Source organism: Anneissia japonica, unplaced genomic scaffold, assembly GCF_011630105.1.
Source record: "Anneissia japonica isolate Jap-2015-1 unplaced genomic scaffold, ASM1163010v1 scaffold3434_len466720_cov178, whole genome shotgun sequence".
Lineage (NCBI taxonomy): Eukaryota > Metazoa > Echinodermata > Crinoidea > Comatulida > Comatulidae > Anneissia > Anneissia japonica.
In genome coordinates this window covers 409,502-427,496 of record NW_022718341.1, presented here as the reverse complement: position 1 = coordinate 427,496, position 17,995 = coordinate 409,502, and the positions used below count along the sequence as shown (strand labels likewise).

The following is a 17,995-nucleotide window of genomic DNA, read 5'->3' as shown; positions in this document are numbered from 1 at the left end:
TGAAGTTTATTTCAATATCGATCCCGAAATAGGCCTAGGCTCTATCTGCACTGCAGGGTATGTATGTGTGTATGGGCGTCTGTTTGTAGTGGTGATTGTAACTCTGCGGTCTTAGGTCTAGTTACGCACGTATAGATGGAGCCTAGCGAGGCAGGATTTAATGTTTTTTCATGGCATTATGTACCAGTTATTATAGGCTAGACATATATAAATGCTGACTTAAAACATGTAGTATGATTTACTAAATAAATTAAAATATATATATATATATATATATACACTATTTTTTAATTTTTCAGCAAACGTGTGAATCTTGCAAGTTGCAGTTATCTTGCTAGAATTCTATGTTCTTTGATGAGATGTAATAAATCAGCCATAGCCTCTAATATCCCAATGAACCAAGCAAAGCCTTGTTGACTGCTGCCAAGAACGCTTTACTAGCAAAATGCTAAATAAATAATAATATTTATAAATTTATATTTTAGGCCAACTGCAATGTGTAAACAAATGTAAAATTGTTAAATAAAAGTAAACGAATTGATGAAAATTGTTTGTTTTCTTCATTTTGTGTAATACTTTCACATTGCACAGCGCGTTGTAAGGCGTCACAGCGCGTCGCTACAGGAGGCGATCGCTTCACGAAAAAAATCTCCCTATTTTTTGGTTTTCAAACTTGGGATCTCTGTAATAGTGAATATTATGAAAATATATAAATATCTCACAATATTTTTGTGAAAAAATGTTAGTTTTATATCTGTGCTCATAATGATAAAGTATATTATTGTAGAAGCACAGCTTATACAATAAGTTTCTCAGGGTGATTGCATGCTTGCATTTCTTGTCTCTCGCCTAGGTCTGGCAAGATTTTGGCCAGCATTCTTTAGTAAATCCACATCCCTATTGAACTTGCATTTTCTCACCTGAATCATTAAGTTAACATGTATGTATAATATATATTTTTAATTTTTTAAAGTAAAAATGTTTTTATTTATCGATGCAGGATAATACCCAGGGAATAAACTGCAATGAATGCATTGCTGGATTCTACCGTGTACAAGGAGAACCACTTGACTCGCCATATGTTTGTAGAAGTAAGTAGTGCATTTAACAAGCACGATAATGAAACATTTGTGACATTGACAAGCCAAATTTTTAGTTATTACTACAGTGTTAGGCGCGATCGACAAATTATTCCAAACGACAAATCTGTGTCCAGACGTGTTTTCTATTGTTATACCAAAACGTGTCTGAAAACACGTTTGGATAGGGCACCGTTTGGACGCCGATATTCCGTTTGGACTTTGCTCCTCCCCTTTTAAAATGGCCGAGTGCATGCATTGTAAAACGTGTCTAGACGCTCTCTTGGCATCTTCCCTATACTCAAGTCCGAACGTTTACCCGCTTTGCGAACGTCTTGCATACAAGTTTCCGGTCAAATTAATTCTGGTCATACAACTAATTCATAATCGAAATATTTTAATAGACCAAACCATTTGCTGAAAATTTCAAGAACATCGCTAACACAGTAGTAGGCCTACTTACATCTTCTTGCCTGAGATTTTTTTCACTCGGGTCTCCGTTTTTGGCTAAGAATTTTCACACAGTTATCAACAGTCTATTTTTAGTATATGACCTCCCTTGACTGTCACTATAAATAGACTGGTTGTGAATGCAACATTCTCAACTGTCTATTTTTAGTGACTGACCCGGCCTTTACTAGACGCGCATCGAATTAGTTTTAGATACACGCATATTATTATAAGATTGGCAATCGGAATGCTTGTCTCCTATTTCAAGTACACTGTCTTCGTCGACAAAATAAATTCTTCATTTGTATATTTTCCTTAATTCCGTGTTTTTAAATTTGTAGTGGGATTATTTTCATCTTAAAAAATGTATCCTAGGCCAACTCATCATTATATCCTATTGTTTGATTTTCATCTTAAAAACGTTGCGCAATTTAGTTTCTCAACTACAATGTATTATTTTATGCAGGCCTATATATATATTTTATTATGTGAATAAAAATACCAAGATGATAAATATACCAGTTTTTATTTGATTTAAATTATGCTTTACTTTAATTTTGTATCCTGTTCGTGGTTTCCATTATTATTATTATTGTTATTGTTATTGTTATTATTATTATTACAGTATTATTATTATTATTATTATTATTATTATTATTATTATTATTATTATTAATTGCTTCTTTTGTTTGGTGGTTATTATGTTTATTAGCGATTTTTAAAAACTTTTTTTGGTCACATCACGATACATAAACTCAGAATTCGAACAAATGGTTTTCATCTTTATTATTTTAATTAGAGACCAAAGCTGCTAAAGACCATCGAAACCCTGGTCCCAAAAGTGGTATTAAATTGAAGGGAGACCTGTATTAATATTAGCTATTATTAAGCTATGTATTACACCTTACCACCACCATCATCATTATTATTATGATTGTTGTTTATATCTCACAAAATGTTATGCAGCAAAACACGCACACATTCAAACACTTTCACTCTTCAAATAAATCATAATATGCAACAAAACAAGTACAAATGAAAGGAAACACTTTTTTGGTAACAACATAGTTTAATTTGACAAAATGTTGAATTAAATTACAGTATGTACAATATTTTACAATACAACAAGTGATTACAGACGACTGGGTTTATTGTTGAAGCGGTGAGCACGGAACTTGCCGTTTACTGCCTCCTTCAGGGCCTTATCGCACTTAGCAGTTGACCCTGGAAACTCTGTTTTCACTTGTCCAAATATAGCCAGCATCCTATTGGGGGAGAGAGGCTCATGCTCTATCTTCTCCCCATGCACTACAACGGCTGTGCCGTTTAAATTGCACCTGCTAAGTTTGTCTGCACTGAACATGCAGTCCACCAACTGCCTAATGACGTCGCAGTCGTACTGCTGGCCAATGACCGACGGTAACGCTCGTCGCTAAGGAAACACATACCCCCGAAAAATGCCAATAGGTTCTAGAAAGGATTTGGATGTTTCCATGGTAAATGTAAAATATAGTGTAGATGTAAAATATAATCCTGGCTGCAAAAAAATAATATTAATACTAGACCTATATAAAATTTAAAAAAAACAACTAAATAGCAAAAGAAAAACATTTATTTAAATTTCATCACAAATTTACGAAAGAAGAGTCAATCCATGTCAAATCAATTTATTGCAAGTGATTTATTTTTAGCTGATTACACGGCTGCAATAACTTCTAAACATAGGCATGCCTACTCTATAAAAATAAAACAAAAACCATCATTCAGACCTATCATCAAATTTTTCCGATGATTAAATTGAACATCGTACGCATACCCATAGGATCTGTGGCATACCGAGTGACCTAGCCTAATTTTATAGAAGCCTATTTTTAGTATGTGCTATTTTTAGTATCAGTTGGTATACTTCCAACATTTCACACACAGCAGCGTATAAAGGCAAAGCATCCGAGCCATTGGGACAAGTACATTTTTGAAGTAATCCGGTCAAAGTTGAAACTGTCTAGGCATCGGGGAGGCCTACACCACATACATTTATTTCCTGCCAAAAAGGGCCTTAACAGTCAAGATGTAAGCCTAGGTCTACAGGCTATTATTTTTGAATTATTTTTACCTTAACCCTAGGCCTGGCCTATATTTTAGTCCCTAGTATAGGCTAGCCTATTAAATATTATTAGGCCTAGTAGGATTACGTTAGATAGGCCCTATGCCTAACCTAGGCCTACACTTCTGCCAACTGTAGTTCAAACGGACTGCATTTCAACGATACCCGCAATACTGTAGCATTAAAACATACTGTAGTAAAATAAAATAATAGGAACGTAAAAAACGTGTCCGAACGATAGGCTATGAACAGTAACAAAAGCTTCCGCAAACCGTTCGGACGCGTCTGGACGGATCGAACGATGGGCTATGAACAATAACAAAAGCCTCCGCAAACCGTTCCGACGCGTCTGGAAGGTTCGAACCGCTCAGACGTGTCTTGTGAACGGTGGAGCTTAGCTAATGAATATTCATAAAGTTGTTTTAAAGGACGATTGATTTGCCAGACGCTTTTGGCATAGCCCGTTTAGCTGAACGCGTTCTTGTCGTTTTGAATAATTTGTCGATCGCGCCTTAAACAGTAAAATAAGAGCTATAAAATGGTAAAAGAATCAGTGAGTGAATATATTAATTAAAATTGTGCATGATTAATGTTCCCTATAGTAAATCGGCCATTGTGAATAAGTCATGTCAAAGTAATAGTAAGAACATGTTTTTTTAGAAAGGATTTCATTAGTTTAAAATTATATGATGCATTTTTTTGTTTTGGCAGGGTGTGAATGTGATCCTTACTTCTCAACTGGCAACTGTGCTCCTTCGACTGGCTTGTGTGAATGTAAACCGCAGTTTACTGGTGATGGATGCTCTGATTGTAGTCCAGGGTATTACAGTTTTCCTGAGTGTAAAGGTAACAGTTTATGTTGTTTTCTATGAACTTTAATAGGAACCTTTGCAATCATAGACATGTTGTTTGTTTTTGTTTGTCATTGTTTGTAAACAAGCAAACTTGACTTGCCAAACAGCTGATGGACATGAATTATAATTTAATGTTATGAAAAATGTGAAAACTCAACATTCAAAAGCTATGTAAACTAATGGCTTGGATACAGTTTCAGCCTTAGCCACCACGCTGGTATAATATAAAATGAAGATTGATATTGTCACTTTCACAACTTAGTACGTATGGATGGATTTATTCAGTCTAAACATTAAGGATAACCCATGAAAGTCTGAAGAAGCCTTATTTCCACTGCGGTCATTCCGGTGGTGATTGGTCAGTACACCGAGAGACAATCCCATACTCTTTTTTTTTCCCGAAGCATGTACTGCGTTTTTTAACATGCACATTGTGCTAAATAGCTTGCAATATGGAAAGCATCTCTTTTATTCAATATTTTAGCTTGCGATTGCCACATTCAAGGCACCCATGAGGCGCTGTGCCAAGCCAATGGAGGGCAATGTCCGTGCAAGTATAACTATGGAGGCCTCAACTGTGATGTGTGTGCCCCTGGGTTCTACAACTTTCCAGAGTGCACTCGTAAGATATATTTCTTTAAAATACTGATATTATATATATGTATAATATGTATATATATGTATATGTATATATATGCATATATATATGTGTATATATGTATATGTATATATATATATATATACATATATATATGTGTATATATGTATATATGTATATGTATATATATATATACATATATATATGTGTATATATGTATATGTATATATATATATACATATATATATGTGTATATATGTATATGTATATATATATATGTTTATATATATAATGTATGTATGTATATGTATATATATATATATATGTATATATATGTATATATATATATGTATATGTATATAGTAGTATAATTCATGAAACTTACTCTTTTGCTTGGTGCCTATCATTTACATTTAAAAAAAATTTCATATGCAGAATGATTGAATCCTGTGCATGCATTCTATTTTTATAAGCTGTTTAATTTTTTTTTTTTTAGCAATGTTAACTAGGTCGAAGCTAAATCTGGCTGTATAAATTCATTAGAAGGTTGAAAATTGTTATAATTAATATAAGTTATAAATGTACACATGTTTATAAAAGTTTATAAACATAGGCCTCCTATACAATTATGGGTAAGAGTTTGAGTACATACACTATATAATATAGAAGCCAAAGTAGCTATTTTTTTTCCTAAAAAATGGAAGAAAAAGCTTTAGTAACCATTTAATTAATTTTATATCATGGTTTAAAAAATATTATATACAAAATTCTCTGATTTAATCAAGTTGTTTTAGAAGTTCTCACATTTAGTAATGTTGTATCTTAATTCTTAGCATGTGGATGTAATTTTGCTGGTATTGTGAGTCCTACATGTGAACCAACTACTGGACAGTGTAGATGTCAACAAAACTTTGCAGGGCGTGCTTGTGATCAGTGTAGTGATGGATATTACAGTGAATTTGATTGTGTTGGTAAGTACAATGCTCTTGTTTGTAGAACTGGTAATTTTGATATTTATATGGATTGCTGCCTTTATTTGTGGCATAGGGCTATCATAAACCACAGATTCCAAGCCTTGTTTTCTTCTAATTAAAATATAGATGTTTACTCTTGGGACTGTGGAAAACTTTTATCTCACTTGTTTTGTGTATTATATTAAACACAAAAACTCAAATACTGTGCACATGATCTTACTGAATTCTTGTCATGTAATTAATTTGCTGGTCATGTAATTGTAAGGTTTAACACAGATTTTATTAAAAAAAAGAAATCTCCAAATTAAGAAAAAAGGCTGCTTTTTCATGAGGTTGAAGTGTGATGCAGCTGGCATGCCTACGAGACATGATGCCATGCCTAGACCTGTCCTAGAAAGGACCAAAATACTGTGTAATCAGGCCTACTGCCTTATTGAGGCCGGGTTATGTAGTGAACACAAGGCTAGAAGAAGTGTACTAGCATGTTGTGGCCCAGGTAGCAAAGAAGTAATTGTAGACATAGATATGAAGAAGGCACTGAACATCGTAGAGCGAAGGAAAAAAAGAAATATATGCATAATGGCTGTACTGCCTACCGCCTGTAGATTAAATGATTCAGCCTACTTGCCCTTTAACACTCTGGCCGCCAAACACGGAGATCTCCGTGTTTGCTGACGCAACGCTCGACCGCCAAACACGGAGATCTCCGTGTTTCAGGTTTTTTAACGGAATCTGATAGATGGGGTAATTACCAACATGTACTGACAATTATAACACTATATTCAGTCTGGACCATAGTAGTCCGCTATTTGTTTCTTTACATTAGCGTTGTGCAGTATTAATTTACTTTCACGAAATCGCTATTATCTCAGCTTCGTTGTGCAAAATTGCGTAAATCTCCAAAAGTGAGTCATTTTACTGTTACGGGTCACCGATTGTGATTAGAATAAATGTTTGGTACCATTGTAAAGCTAACATGTTTGTAGTTCTTGTAGTGTTCACTACATGCCAATCTGATCATGTACACACTCTCAACGAGCTTCGGAAAAGTGTTAAAATTTGCTAAAATGTCTGGCGGTGGCTGATACTATTTAATCAAACCGCTGGCGGTCAGAGTGTTAAGCATGCCTTTTCAAAGCAAACAGTGTGGCATTTAGTAAAGCTTAATTTAAAATGATTCTTTAGAAAATTTTGATTTAAAATAGGTAAAATTAATTTGAGGCCTAGTTCAGACTAGGTGGATAAACCTGGCTCAACTCACCAGGTTTATCCACCTGCCAGTCTGAACTAGGTGGCTTATCTCAAGCCGGGCTATGTTCCTATAGTAACTAGGCCTGGCGCGCCACCCTGTTTAACTTTTCTAAGCCGGGCTTTAATCGTTGCGGGGGTCCTTGCATTGACTTCGGGTGACGAAATGACCAATCAGCATTCAATTACGTATGTTGTGAGCGAGCATAAGTTTCGCGAGTAATGTTTGAAACATGTTTCCTGGTTACGGTTCATTATTATGCAAATTCTCGCCTAGCTAAACCCACTAGTCTGAACGCCTGGCAAAGTTAAGCCGGACTTAACGTTAAACTGGGCTTAACTCAAGCCTGGCTTATCTCCAAGTCTGAACGTAGTCTCAATATAGTAATAAAATTATTGTCTTTTAGCCTGCGACTGTGATACGCAAGGTACAGTACGTGAGGTATGCAACAAGACAACGTCGGAGTGTTTGTGTAAGAGTAACTTTGCAGGAAGCCGTTGTGATCGCTGTGCAGAAGGTTTGAGTATGACCGCTCAAGTATGGCGAGATGAAGGCCACAACTCGACTAAGCCCGTCAGCCTAAAGCCAGTAAACATTTAAACAGCGGGTGGCCACAGGTCACGAATACACCAATCAAATTGAAGCAAAGTGACCTTCCATGCTTGCTGGTTAGCGTGTTTTTTAGTTACTGTCATAAACACCATTCAGAATTGACGCAGTCTCCCTGACTTGTGTACTTTAATTTCAACAAGTCTTATTTTGCAATTGATGGCTGAAAAGTCAGTAAAGAAACGCCATCTCTGGACGTATACGCAGGAATATTTAATAGATATCTGGAAGGAGCCAGAAATCGCCGAAAAAATTGAAGATAAATTGTATCGTCAGAAGGCTGGTGTCCACGAAAGGATAGCAGAGAGAATGCGGGACTTAATCCACAATAGCATAACATCGGCAATTGTTGCGACAAAGTTGAAAAATCTAAGAGCAGACCACAAGGCTGTGAGAGACATTTTTATTCCTAGGACGGGCAAGGGGTCGGCCAATGTAATAAGGGATGACCCGAAATTGGCATGCCCACACTACCACGAACTAAACGAAATACTTGGGGGAAAACCCAGTGTAAACCCTCCAGCTAGACTCCTCGGCCAGTCTAATCAACCGCCGAGACCTAGGCCTAGTTTACGCCTATAGTCTCGATCTAGCATAAACTAGTCGCGCGAAAATCAACAGTAATTACACACCATGCGATTGTACTTCCTGTCTAATGATGTGTTTTCTGAATTTCTGGTAGTCAAAATATCTCGCTCTAAACCTTAACGTCGAACGCAAATAGTGGATTTAATCCAATTAACTTGGCAAGTAGATCAGCTAATTCATCTGACTATAATCCCATATGAACCTAGCTACAGTGGTACTGAATTTCTGATGTGGAGCTGAATATACAATTGTGCATAAACTGAAATAGTACCTTGCCTCCACCCATTTCATTGTTTACTGAAATTATTTTGTGAATGTACCGGCACTAATAATAGTGGATTTGATTTTCATTGAATTAGCTTGTAGTTGTGACGTATCCGGGACTGGTGGTCTAATCCAGTGTAACAATCAAGGTCAATGTCCTTGTCAGGCAAATTTTGGTGGCATGAAGTGCGACTCTTGTAACACCGGATATTATCGCTTCCCAGAATGCTTATGTGAGTAGCAATAATTCTCATTCATTTACAATGTTGTTTGTAATTTATTTTAAACTATGTGCCAGAAAAAATGCTTATTGTTATATCTATGACTTGTTAAATTACAGTGTGTGGCTGTAGATTCTTCAGTTCAAACTCACTAGAGTGTGACCAGCTTACTGGGCAATGTGACTGTCTGGAAAATTATAGGGGCCGCATGTGTGATGTTTGTAACCAAGGGTTTTATAACTTCCCGAAATGTGAAGGTAAAAAAAAAAATTAATATGCGAGTTTTCTTGTTGTATGCCAGGTCAATTTGATGTAAGGTAGTATCTACGAAGTCATATTATGACAAAAAATAGGTAAAGGTAGGAGAATAACCCATAACTTGCAGTGTCATTGTGCTTAATTGCATATGGACGTAGTCCGTAACTATCTGGTGGCCTTAAAGAGGCGCTTATTGTTTCACAACAGGCTTAAATAAACCATAACATCGGAATCCCCTACTCTTCCGAAAGATGCAATGAGTTCTTTAAAGTGTACACGAGCCAAATGTATACAGTGGACCTCCATTTTAAGTCTTTTTGTGAGAAGACATGGTTCTACCAACCGAAACCTGGGCAAATTAATTTACATTAAGAGTATTGAAACAGAATCCTATCTTGCAAAAGACGTACCACCACAAACTAGAGGGCGCCCTTCAAAAGAGTATGAAAGGCATTCGTATCGAACCGCTGCAGCAATAGGATGCTTGTTTCAGTTTCGCATTGTATTTTAATTTTAATTGGTACTTGGCCTTTTGTTTCATTATGTGCATCCATACCCTTTCTTCACATAAAAGCTTTATCAGAAATAATAGGAAACCCAATACAAAATGTGTATTTGGTTGCAATTTTTTCTACAGTATGTGTAGAGGATCAAATTTTAATTTGTTGGGCTTATTTAGAATGAGACCATGAGGGTTTCTTTTTTTTTATATAATAAATCTATTTGGTAAAACTTTATTGGTTGCACTGAGCTAGCTGCTGTCGCTGAAGCACATGTTTGCTCACCACCGCACAACAAAAATTAACCAAATGGTGGGCAGCAGGTGACATCGTGATGACAAAGAATGTGTTGTGCTTGGAAAATATATCAATATAATATGTGGTGGCAAAATTTAATGAGGGTGGGATGTAAAACAATTTGGCGTAATAGAATTAACAAAAAGTTTGTATTTTGTTTTATTTAAACAGAATGTGATTGTGCTCCAGCTGGTGTACAAGAACTTGCTGGTCAACCTCTTGGTGGCTGTGGTGCTGAGACCAAGGTTTGGAAATTTGAAGTGTTTTATAGATTATTTTGTTTAATATTTCTCTATAAATATATATAATTCCTTGTGATAAACCAATTATTACTCACTGTTTTTTGTTGTTGACAGTTTCGCTTGGCAAACAGTCAGGCTTCGTCAGAATCTGTGAAGCGTTTTCACCGATGCTCGATGGTAGCGGGCCACTCCAGCCGTCTTTAATAGTTGGTCATATAGGGTGTGAGAGGCGATGTGCACATTCGTCTGTATTCATTGTAGTTTATTTCTTCTATCTGGAATATCTAGAGAACATCTGACAATACTTGTTATGCAGAGTTGGTTAAGCTTTTTCAGGGTTATTATTGACATTGTTTTACATTGTTTATTCTTAGCTATTCCGACCATCTGAGGGTCGGAATGGCTTAAAGAATAAACAATGTAAAACAACTAAAGAACATCAAATTTGATTTAGGTCATTTAGGGGTCAATTAAATTCATCAATGCCATTATTTTAGAGCAGTAGTTTCTAAACTTTCGCGGACCCCTCGGGATATGTACAAGTCCTCAGACCCCCAAGTCTAAGTGCACTCGTTGTCAATAGTCCACCAACAAGGGCGGTTTCATAATGATATAATAATGTCCTTTTTTTTTGTCTGTGTTTCTAGGGAGCATGTATCTGTAAGAGATATGTAGTGGGGAGGTCATGTGATACATGTGCACCGTTATACTGGAATCTTCAATCGAGCAACCCTGATGGTTGTGAGAACTGCAATTGCTTTACTCCAGGAACAATATCTGGTAGTGACAGGTGCGACACTGTAAGTACAGTACTTAAAATTGCAGGCAATTTTTTAATTTAAATAAATAAAGTTCTGACGTGTATGTGAGAATAAAATTTTAAACTTGTCATTTTAAGGTGAGTGGACAATGTTTTTGCAAACTTCGGACCAGTGGTAGAATTTGTAATGAATGCGAAGATGGTGCCTATCAGCTTAGTGAAGGAAATTCATTTGGCTGCACAGGTGGGTAATTTCTATTATAGACTGTTGCTACAGCAATTGATGCACTACATTTCTACTTCTCAGAAGCAGACGTGTGACCCTCAGAATTTTTTTCTGCTGCCGGAACTTGGGGCGCGACCCATAGTTTGAGAAGCAGGGCACTACAAGACATATTTTGTTGGCAACGAATTGTAACTGCTGACCAATCGTCAGTAAAAAATAAGTTTATAAATGGGCATATTTTTGGATTTTTATCTTATTTCATTCGCAATTTGCTGTTCAATGTTTTAACTTTTATAGATGGTTTTCCAAATTTTTGTTGACAGAATTATCTGGTGTAGAAAAACTAAACTATCACTTTTTAAGAAAATGCAAAAAGAGTAATTAACATTTTTACTGTATTTTTCAGCATGTAATTGTGATATTGGTGGAGCTGTAAATAATGTGTGCAACAAATTTACTGGAAATTGCATTTGCAAACCTAGGATTCGTGGACAGAACTGTGATCAGTAAGTTCCAGTGATTGAATTTAAAATTTTTTATCACTTTATAGTTTGAATATTTAATATGTGAAATATCTTTAAATTCCTGTTATATCGTGTTTATTGCAGGCCAGAATTTGCTCACTATTTTGCTGACCTTTACCAATACAAGTATGAAATTGAATTGGGCCAAACTACAGATGGTAGCAAGCTACGTATTGGGTATGATCAAACCATCTTCCCAGACTTCTCTTACATTGGATATGCTATAATGTCTGACAATCTGCAGGTATGTTCTGAATGTGTGCGTGTGGTTAAAGATGGTGTTATATTACTACAGTTCTCCCTCCAATTAAAGACCCCTCTGATTAAAACCAATTCCAATTAAAGACCACTTTTTTGTGATCCCAAAATTAACAAATGGTTTTCATCTTTATTATTTTAATTAGAGACCAAAGCTGCTAAAAACCATCGAAACCCTGGTCCCAAAAGTGGTATTAAATTGAAGGGAGACCTGTATTAATATTAGCTATTATTAAGCTATGTATTACACCTTACCACCATCATCATTATTATTATGATTGTTGTTCTTACTTATGAAGTGCAAATATAATTATATATTGTATGTATTTATAACACATTAGCAGTTTTGTTATGGAAGGACATGTTTTTGTTGGTGTACATTTATTGAATTGATGGTAAAATCTTTTTATTTTTTGTTTTTAGCCTTCCGTTATTTTAAATATACCTGTCGAAGTTCCAGATATCTATCGCATTGTGCTTCGCTACATGTACAGTGGCGCTGAACCTGTGTATGGTACAATTCGCATGATTCCCCGCAACATGGAAACAAGTATGTAACATTGCATTTGTGTTAAATATATATACATATATACTATTATATATATACTGTATAACCCTTTTTGTTTGTGCTCCCTTACATGTTCATGATTTTTCGAAAACAATTGAAAGATTAAGGGCACACACATCATTTATAGAAACAGGGTATTAACAACTAGTATTAATACCCTGTTTTTATATACCACCAAAAGAAAATCCTTTTGCTTTTTTATTAAAAATTTCTCATCGAAAAAGGTGCAGAACACATTTAAACTGGACTGTACCAATTGTAAGCATTATTGATTGATTTGTTTGTATTAGGTTCAGAGCAAGAGTCTCGTATATTATTTAAAACTGGTGGTGTACCGCAGCTTGTAACTGTTGAAGGTAACTTTGTAATTTCACCTTTCGTGCTAAACCGGGACTACTGGCGTGCTGTTATAGATGCTCCCTCAGGTGTAATGCTGGTAAGTTCTCCAGTCTTTCTCTAAAACTTGCTGTACACAAGTGCAACTTTTTTTGTATGAGGTAAATGTGTTCTCCGTAACAATAATTATGCAGTGTTGCAAGGAAATTTAAATTAAGTAGTGGCACAGTAGAGTTATCTTATTATTATATACACTTAGCCTCGTAGTGTTAATTTGCAGGGGTTCATTTTGGTAATGTAGTCGACTACGTCTAAGAAAAAATTTTACTTGTGCGAAATTTTGAATTTGAATTTCATTGAAAAGCACAGATAGGAATTTGTTGGAGTAAAGATGCAGCTTCCTACCATAACGATCATGATCTACTTGCATAAGTTATAATTATCATCCATCTTCAAAATAATACTACAACAGTGAAGTACAGATAAAAGTTGTCGGATCAAATAATGAGGACTTTCAACTGCAAACGCCCTTTAAGCAATAACAGTACACATCCACTGCCTCCTACCGGTGGGGCCAAATCATGCTTATTTGTGCTGAACGTGTGTGCACTCACGAAAGCGAAATCATGTTTGCGTAAAATAATTTTTTTTACAGTATTTTAGTGGACATAAATAGGAACTAATAAAAGAGCCAATGATATTAACGACCAAAGGAATGGTGTTGCGATATATTACTTCCAGATCTGTGCACGTGTCTAGATGGTAAATCATCACAAAATTTTGTTGCTAACTCAAATTAATACGATGATTATGGATGAGTAGGATTTCTACCAGTCGACAGCCACTGTAAATGATCAATTTAATAGAGGTCATAAAGTAGAATGCAAATCATAGATGTATAATGTTTTTTGGAATATCTTTTGGTTGTGTAGGATTACCTTGTTTTGCTGCCGTCAGTATATTTTGAAGCCAGAATTCTGAAATACGATGTCACTGAACCATGCGTAGCAGGACAAGATCAAGAGAGGTTAGTACAAAGTTTATGAGCTGTACACGATTTGAGACAAGTCCTTTCAGGACCAACAGCTTTTTAATATTGACCAATTCTTCTTTCACAGTTTTTCAATATTTTTTTTGTTTATAATTTGCTATCCAGTAGCCCAGTTTAAAAATGTAAAAAGCTTTCAAACATGGCCATCTTCAAAGTACATTTTCAATCAGTAGTGTTTTTCTAATAGTGGCTGCTGATATTTATAGTTAGTTTATTTCCTTTTATGGTTATATTTTCATGAATTGTTCTTGATAGGTGCAATTATTATACTTTTCCGAGATTGGAACAATTTGATATACTTCTTGGACAGGCCGGTTACTACACAAATGATAATGGTGACATTGAACGTACCAACCTCTTCTCTGATATCACTATATTGGAAGATCTAGGTGTCTCTGCCATGGCTTACTTAAGTCCAGATCAGGTAAAACACCATTATGTAGTGTACCAACAGTTAGAATATGGAGGGCCACTACAGTTTAAAGCTCTATGCTTTTGTGCGAGTTTAAAATGTCTTTAATATTGGTATTTCCTAAATGTATAATGCCTATCATTTTAAGGACTGCTGCGATTGGACAAGAACTTGGCCTCAAAAATTGAATGCCGTCACTATTTGTGCACACAGATAAGAGGTCCAAATTTCTTGCCTATGGATTTGGTTTGGTGGAACAAGTCTTTCGTGGATAAGGACTCTAAACTGTAGGCCTAGTGTACTCAATTGGCTTGTGTGCACTTTAAAGAACCCAGTACATCCTTTGAGAAGAGTAGGGGGTTACCCCGGTGTAGTAGTCCATTCAGCCAATATTATTGTGGTTACATGTGTTATTTGTACTGTCCCTTGCAAAAAAAAAAAATTTTGAAATTTACTTGCCCATTTTGAAGTAACCTGAACATTATCAACTTGAACATAGAAATTAGTGTGTTGAAAAAATGCTTACCCATAAAAACCATCATTTTACAGCGAAAAAATGATAGAAACACTTCCAGTCACAGGAAGTCTTTTATTATCTTTATTATAATTATCCAGTTAAAAAATATGGGAACACATTTTTTAAATTTAATAATTTCTATGCTCAAGTTAATAATTTGTATGTAACTGCAAAATAGGAAAGTTAATTTAATTATTTTTTTATGATTTTAGTCATTTTTAAGGGACCGTACATCTTTAAATTATGGAATAAATATTGTGTTTTGTAGCAAATTTCTTGCATTTTTTTGCATAATCATCAAGTCGTACTTGCATGCACTTTTTCCACTATTTCACACTATTCGTGGTGTAAATTTAACAAATATATAGGTACAAATTTTTGTGGTGCTTTTTTGTAAATGAATATTTCTTGTTATTATATATATTGTACTTGTTTTGCAGCCATATATAAATGTATCGTATCCAGTAGATTCTGTCGGCAATTATGTGTTTGTGATCGAGTATTATGGGGGAGGTCCAGGTGCTCACCGTGGCAGGTTTGATATCACACTTCCTGATGGGCAGCAGTCAGGATATGTTGTCATTTACAATTGTAACTTCTTGTAAGTCAATTTTCCATTGTTATCAGCTGGTCTTAATTAATTAGCTTGCTTTGACTTATCAAAAGTGTTTTTATGAATGTAATCAAACATTATAACAGTCATTTCCTGCATTTGGTTTTAAATTTCACTTTTTTCATCTGTTACAAATTACTAGGATAAAAGTGTAAATCAATTGTCATTGTTGCTATTATTAATTGAAATATATTAAATTTTTTACGTGTCAAACTTGTTTGCTCAGGTGCCGAGGAGTTGTGATGGACACCCAAAATCGTGTGAAAGTATTCAACTTGACAGAAAAACTGTTCAGCGCTAGTTTCTCTGAATATGGTCGAAATTTTGTCTTCGCTCTTGTAAGTTTATCTTTAAATATGTATATAATTTTTGTGTAACTATTAGACTTAAAGAATAATGTACCATGATTTTTTTTAATGCTCTAATAATGTAATTAGTTGACTGCAATTTTGATTGAAATAGACATGTAATTCCAAATATTGTTTTTTTTTTTATTGATGTACACATTCAGCGAGTTTCAGTAATCCTGATTCTACCATAGAACTATAACTTCAAGTAATTTAGTATGACCATGACTTGAAATGATCTTTGAGTATTGACCAATCAGCATTTTATTTTTATACATTTTTTTTCCATTTTATTTTTATTTTAATTTTTATGAATTTTTATGTCTAAATTTTAATTTCTTTTCATTTCTTAATAATAAATGAATAAAATATTATTGTATATTTCATCACAATACTAAGCTTATAATGCAGCAGTAGCAATTCTCTTAACCATTTATTTGGAATATAAACACATTAAATTGTTTTCTTGAATAATATCCAAGCATTAAATACATACATCATATTTTGTAATTTGATGTTGGATTTGCCTAAACACTGAATTCTAGTTGAACATACAAGGTACTTTACGGCCGTTGACCTATGGTCCTCAGCAGTACACTTGGCAAGCTAGGTCGTACCTACTTCATAAGCAAGCGGCAAGTTACCGCAACGGCATGCATACTGGAATTACATGAACACATTATCAACTAATGTTAAACAAGATTGTAAATTTTTGCTTTAGAAGCTGTACACAATGAAATAAAAACCAATTTTTAAATTTTTTTTTCAGTTGAAGTTTATTAAGAAAACATAATGCTAAATCCTGCTAGAAATACTTTTATTCATACAACTAAAAATAAGGAACTTTTCATGGAAGGGCTATGCTTGATACAGTTACAACATCACGCTCCTATTTGACCACTGTTAGTTTCTCCTATTTATGTTGCTACGCACACACACACACACACACACATGGATAAATGGATATATATATTGTGATAAATGGATATATATATTGTGATAAATGGATATATATATTGTGATAAATGGATATATATATTGTGATAAATGGATATATATATATTTATTGTGATAAATGGATATATTTATAACCTTGTTGTAGAGTTCCATTGTTGCTGTACCAGCAGACAAATGGAGTATGGATTTGATTACCCCATCCTTAATGTGTGTCAGAGATGAAAGTAAAAAGTGAGTATGCATAAAATGTTTTGTGGTTTCTTTAGAAACCTGAATATTGACTTGTACTTATGTTGCTGTTATTAGATCTTGGCCATCCATTGAGCATTATTGATTTCTTGTGCTAATGCAAAAATTGTGCAAAATGTTTTGCTGTCAGCAATGTCTCTGTGGAGAGAATGTCTGAAATGTATTACTAAAGATTTACTCACTTGCCGAATATATTTGAATGTTGCTGTTGTTATTAAAAGTGATTGCTTACTGCATGCAATTATGCATTGCTAGTAATGCATAATAAAATTAATTTAGTTATAATAATGTTACACATTTATACAATTTTTGTAAAATGATTAAATACATTTGAGTCTGCTATTGGTATTTTAAAATAAAAAATATAATTAAATCATACAAAATTCAGTTTGTTGAAAACTTAATTTGACTTATCTTGCATCTAGTGATTGCTTTTGTGTACAATGGCCTTCAAGACAATGCGTTTTTTAATTTTTTAAAAATTTACAGCTGTCTTCCATCCGGTTACGTAGTTCCAGTACAAGTTGTCCGCATCGAAGCTGAGAAAGAAACAGAGACAGACATTCAATTTCCTTTACCTTCCATGTCTAGTGACAAAAATATTCTCTATTACATGGATACAGATGCTGGAAGGGTAAATTATTTTTATATTTATATATTTATTTATTTATTTACCAAATTTATATAGTGCTCTTTTCGTGAATATTCATATTCAAAGGCGCTTTTCATAAGAATACAAAAATACAATACAAAATATATATTTAGAATAATATGAAATTATTACTATACTGTATATATACTAATTTATTAAATAATTGCTTTAGAATATCTATTGAGATTAGTTATTGCAAAATTAAAAGGAGATAATCTAATTTATAAAAAATGTTATA

The 17,995-nt window shown here is 34.3% G+C and overlaps 1 protein-coding gene across 1 annotated transcript in view; it reads left to right on the top strand.

The window, feature by feature from the left end:
• LOC117110529 (laminin subunit alpha-like) overlaps positions 1–17,995 on the top strand; it is an 89,312-nt gene that overhangs the window by 13,833 nt on the left and 57,484 nt on the right. Inside the window, exons 5-25 of the mRNA XM_033253276.1 lie at positions 1,001–1,091; positions 4,345–4,479; positions 4,972–5,109; positions 5,919–6,056; positions 7,715–7,896; positions 8,089–8,335; positions 8,865–9,002; positions 9,110–9,247; positions 10,217–10,290; positions 10,935–11,087; positions 11,186–11,291; positions 11,680–11,779; positions 11,882–12,041; positions 12,479–12,605; positions 12,914–13,059; positions 13,892–13,986; positions 14,266–14,434; positions 15,380–15,540; positions 15,779–15,890; positions 17,002–17,087; positions 17,595–17,739. Coding sequence (XP_033109167.1) covers positions 1,001–1,091; positions 4,345–4,479; positions 4,972–5,109; positions 5,919–6,056; positions 7,715–7,896; positions 8,089–8,335; positions 8,865–9,002; positions 9,110–9,247; positions 10,217–10,290; positions 10,935–11,087; positions 11,186–11,291; positions 11,680–11,779; positions 11,882–12,041; positions 12,479–12,605; positions 12,914–13,059; positions 13,892–13,986; positions 14,266–14,434; positions 15,380–15,540; positions 15,779–15,890; positions 17,002–17,087; positions 17,595–17,739 — 2,841 coding nt within the window. The remainder of the gene's footprint in view (positions 1–1,000; positions 1,092–4,344; positions 4,480–4,971; positions 5,110–5,918; positions 6,057–7,714; positions 7,897–8,088; positions 8,336–8,864; positions 9,003–9,109; positions 9,248–10,216; positions 10,291–10,934; positions 11,088–11,185; positions 11,292–11,679; positions 11,780–11,881; positions 12,042–12,478; positions 12,606–12,913; positions 13,060–13,891; positions 13,987–14,265; positions 14,435–15,379; positions 15,541–15,778; positions 15,891–17,001; positions 17,088–17,594; positions 17,740–17,995) is intronic.